This window comes from Oryza glaberrima, chromosome 7, assembly GCF_000147395.1.
Source record: "Oryza glaberrima chromosome 7, OglaRS2, whole genome shotgun sequence".
NCBI classification, from domain to species: domain Eukaryota; kingdom Viridiplantae; phylum Streptophyta; class Magnoliopsida; order Poales; family Poaceae; genus Oryza; species Oryza glaberrima.
In genome coordinates, this window is record NC_068332.1 from 12,523,592 (window position 1) to 12,527,518 (window position 3,927).

A 3,927-nucleotide genomic window follows, 5' to 3' on the forward strand; every position below is an offset into this window, starting at 1 on the left:
AGGAATTCTAGATGAAACGGTACATTGCTAAAACGTTGGAGAAAACCTTTATCATTTATTCCCCATTTCTGGATGATATGGAATAGGAATAAAACGGTCGTTACAGAATGGAAACGCGCGGTAGCCGTTATGTTCGTACCCCTTTGTTACCCCTAGACAAATTGGCCTAACAATTATCAGCTCTTAAAAGTAAGACAAAGTACTGCTAATCTAGTTGTGAAAGAAGTAAACTTTCCATACAATCTAGTTGGGCCATGTAAGTAAGTAAACCGTTTTTTAAGGGTCCGCATGTAAAAATAGAAGGACGATTTTTCTAGACACGGTCAATTATAGATCGTCTGGAATCTAATAAGGAGCTCATACATAAAAATCCTTTTTTATAGTGGCAACGATAACAGCTGCTTGGATCAGTCCTAATCAAACAAGGAAGATACCTCCGGAACCTCTAGGCAATTTATGCGGAGAAAAGATCAAACAAAGAAAGTTCCTAAAAGAAGCATTCAGAAACTCTAAATAGCTCATGTAGAGAGAAAAGATGGGAGAAAACAGGAACCGTAAGAATAATGAGCCGAAGAATACCACCTCGAAGATGACTCTTTTTAAAAACTAGATACAATTTTACCACGTAGATTAGATTTTCATTATAAAAATAAACCTAATATAAATGTAAAAACTTAATCTAATCATGACTATTATAGTTAGTTATTATATACTGCCCATCAAAATTTCACGAACATGCAACTAACTAGCTAGCACACATATATAGCACACATATATAGAATTAATAGAACCCGCGGAAAAGATCCGTTATTGGAAACTCTTGTAGCGATATGACACTGGCGTAGCTAGGAATTTTTCGTTGGGTAGTCCTATTTCCTTACATTGATGGAGGATGAAAAAATTAAGTGTGGCCATGTACCCGGTAGATAGCAAATATAATGATGCAAAAACAAGTTATACTATGAAATTTACAAAAAGTTGTCCCTGGTCGTGCCTAAAATTTACAACAAGTTATACTAAAATTTTAATATCAGCATACAATATAATATACATTTACAAAATTTGTTACAGACCACTTAATTCAAATAAATCATCGTAACATAAGACACCGTGATTAAAAAAAGACAGCTAGCTCCAATCGTATAAACAAACACAAAAGTAACGAGTTGATAAAACTTGACAAAAGTGCAATAATAAATACATAACGCTCTAGAGTTATCAAGCTAACTAACGAGTTTAAGAAGCATGATACAGTATGTTAGTTCGTTTTAAAAATGATCCATAAATTTTAAAGACTGAATAAGAGCAAACCGGTTTAAGAATGTAAATCTCAAAGGTATATACACCATTCTTTAGCAGACTTTGTGGCCTAAAAAATTTATCTTGATAGTAGAGATTAAGGTATCTAGGTTAAAATCTAGGGTAGTCCTGTGCTGTGCCCATATGGACTATAAGCTAACCACGCCACGCCGATATCACTGTTCCGAGATAAAAGAAGATCGTCGTGTTCTTTAACAGATTGATAGGGCTAGTTTAGTACAGTAATTTAGTTTGGTAGAGCAGCCTGCAGTTACTCCAATCAGCCGTCACGTACGGTTTTGAGAGGCGAACCCGGCCATACATTAGAAAACGGCAAAATACATATCGATTGAGCTGAAGACGTACGCATATGCTTCCGCGCGAACACGACACGATCGAGCACAAGCTAAGCCAGCCCCGCGAAGCCACTAGAATCCTCTTCCATTCCAGATGTGCACCCCGTATCCCGCAGCGCTACCGCTACCAGCTGGTAAAGCGGTGCGCCGGTGCCGCCACGTCCTCGCACGCACCACGCATGCATATGCATGCCATCCGAGCGCGGAGCGCCCCCTCCTCGGAAACACCATGCGCGCACACAGACACAGGACACACATGCACCCACTGACCGTCTGACCCACCCGCCGAGCTGAGGAGCCGAGCACCGGCCCGGGGCCCCTCGACGCGGCACGTGGCTCGCACATTCGCAGCGCTGGCGGGCGCCCACGGGCACGCGTCGCTCCCGCGGTCTTCCTCCCGTTGCTTCCTCATATCCGCCAATAAAACGGATAAGCCCGGCCACCCACCAAACCCTGCACTTTAAAATCCGTCGTCCTTCTAGCTAGTGTTACCCACCTTGATTTGCTCGTACTTTGCTTCTTTCTGCCTCTGCGTACGTGCGTGAGAGAGCTAAGCATAGAGCTCGTGGAGTGGACCGGCCTCACTCGATCTCGGTTCTCGATCGATCTCTTCTTCGTCTTCTGCGTCGTCGTCGTCGCCGTCGTCCAGCGGTGAGCTATCAGGGTAGCAGCCATGGCCGGAGTCGGGAGGAACATGCTGGCGCCGCTCTTGGTGCTCAACCTCATCATGTACCTCATCGTCATCGGCTTCGCGAGCTGGAACCTCAACCACTTCATCAATGGCCAGACCAACTACCCAGGTACGACATCGATCTGCATATCTCTGATTCTTGAAATAAAAGTGCATGCGACGTACTGATATACAATGCGCTCGAACACACGTACGTGTGTGCAGGCGTGGCGGGCAACGGCGCGACGTTCTACTTCCTGGTGTTCGCCATCCTGGCCGGGGTGGTGGGCGCGGCGTCCAAGCTGGCGGGCGTCCACCACGTGCGCGCGTGGCGCCACGACAGCCTCGCCACCAACGCGGCCTCCTCCCTCATCGCGTGGGCCATCACCGCGCTCGCCTTCGGCCTCGCCTGCAAGGAGATCCACATCGGCGGCCACCGCGGGTGGCGCCTCCGCGTGCTCGAGGCTTTCGTCATCATCCTCGCCTTCACGCAGCTGCTCTACGTGCTCATGCTCCACACGGGCCTCTTCGGTGGCGGCGACGGCGCCTACCGGGACCACGACTACGGCGTCGGCGCCGGTGCTGCCGCCGGCGAGCCCAAGGGGACAGCGAGGGTCTGATCGATGATCTCCCCGACACGGGGTCACGCAAGAATAAACGATAATACATACTTGATGGTCATTTTGTGTGTGTGACAGTGTGACTGTGAGGCTCTGCCTCTCTGTGCAGCAGTGCAGTGTAAGCTCTGTGCTCTCGCCTTTAATTACACTACTAGTAGTTTAGCGTTGTGTGTTGGGTTTGTGTAGCTTGTACATGTGTGTATGTGACCGTACCTAGTACGTACTTTGATCGTAGTAGCTAGGTGTGCACGTCATGGCCTGTATTTTGCTCGCATGGAAGTGCCGTCCTCAATTACTCCTTGTCACCGAAATCGGATCATGTTGAAGTCGTTAATGTTTGTTTTGATTTGTTTGCTATTATCAAGGCATCTATACTATATAGCATCTATATGCATTGTAATCGGAGTAGCAAATGCCACTAGAACGTCACATCACAGACTCACATACTAGAAGTGACTGATGTGAAAAGTAATTTTAATCGGGCAAAATCGTGAACCTATCTCAATCGGGATCGGGCTCGGGCTCTAACTGAAACCCGTCATCGATAGTTTTGATTCAGTCTACCAGTTAAACTATAGCCTATCACATATGATCTATCTTAATCGGGCCACAAATAGCCTATCACATATGACCTATCTTAATCGGGCTACAAATAGCTCGTTACGAACTATAGCCTATCACATATAACCTATCTTAATCGGGCCACAAATAGCTCGTTACAGATAACTACTAACCTCAGTCGGGTCTCAACTAGAGCACGTTACAGATAATACTCATCTTAATCGGGCTTAAACTATAGCCCGTCACAGATGACTACCGACCTCAATCGGGTCTAAACTAGAGCACGTCACAGATGACTCATCTCAATCGGGTATTAACTAGAGCCCATGACCATTATCTTAATCGGGTATTTAGTTATGGCCCGTCACAGATAAGTATAATAAAAAAATAAATTTTGTTTTTTTAGCCTCGGGCCTTTGCT

The 3,927-nt window shown here is 46.0% G+C and overlaps 1 protein-coding gene across 1 annotated transcript; it reads left to right on the forward strand.

Annotated features, from left to right (window-relative positions):
• The first annotated feature begins 2,204 nt into the window (after positions 1 to 2,204).
• Positions 2,205 to 3,255, forward strand: LOC127778270 (membrane protein PM19L-like). Its single transcript, XM_052304848.1, has 2 exons — positions 2,205 to 2,455; positions 2,551 to 3,255. The coding sequence occupies exons 1-2, from the start codon at positions 2,329 to 2,331 to the stop codon at positions 2,943 to 2,945; spliced, it is 522 nt and encodes a 173-aa protein (XP_052160808.1). The 5' UTR covers positions 2,205 to 2,328; the 3' UTR covers positions 2,946 to 3,255.
• The last annotated feature ends 672 nt before the right edge of the window (positions 3,256 to 3,927 follow it).

Coding starts and splice junctions, on each gene's coding strand:
- LOC127778270 (XM_052304848.1), top strand. CDS start 2,329: ATGGCCGGAGTCGGGAGGAACATGCTGGCGCCGCTCTTGGTGCTCAAC. Junction 2,456..2,550: donor TGGCCAGACCAACTACCCAG/GTACGACATCGA, acceptor ACGTGTGTGCAG/GCGTGGCGGGCAACGGCGCG.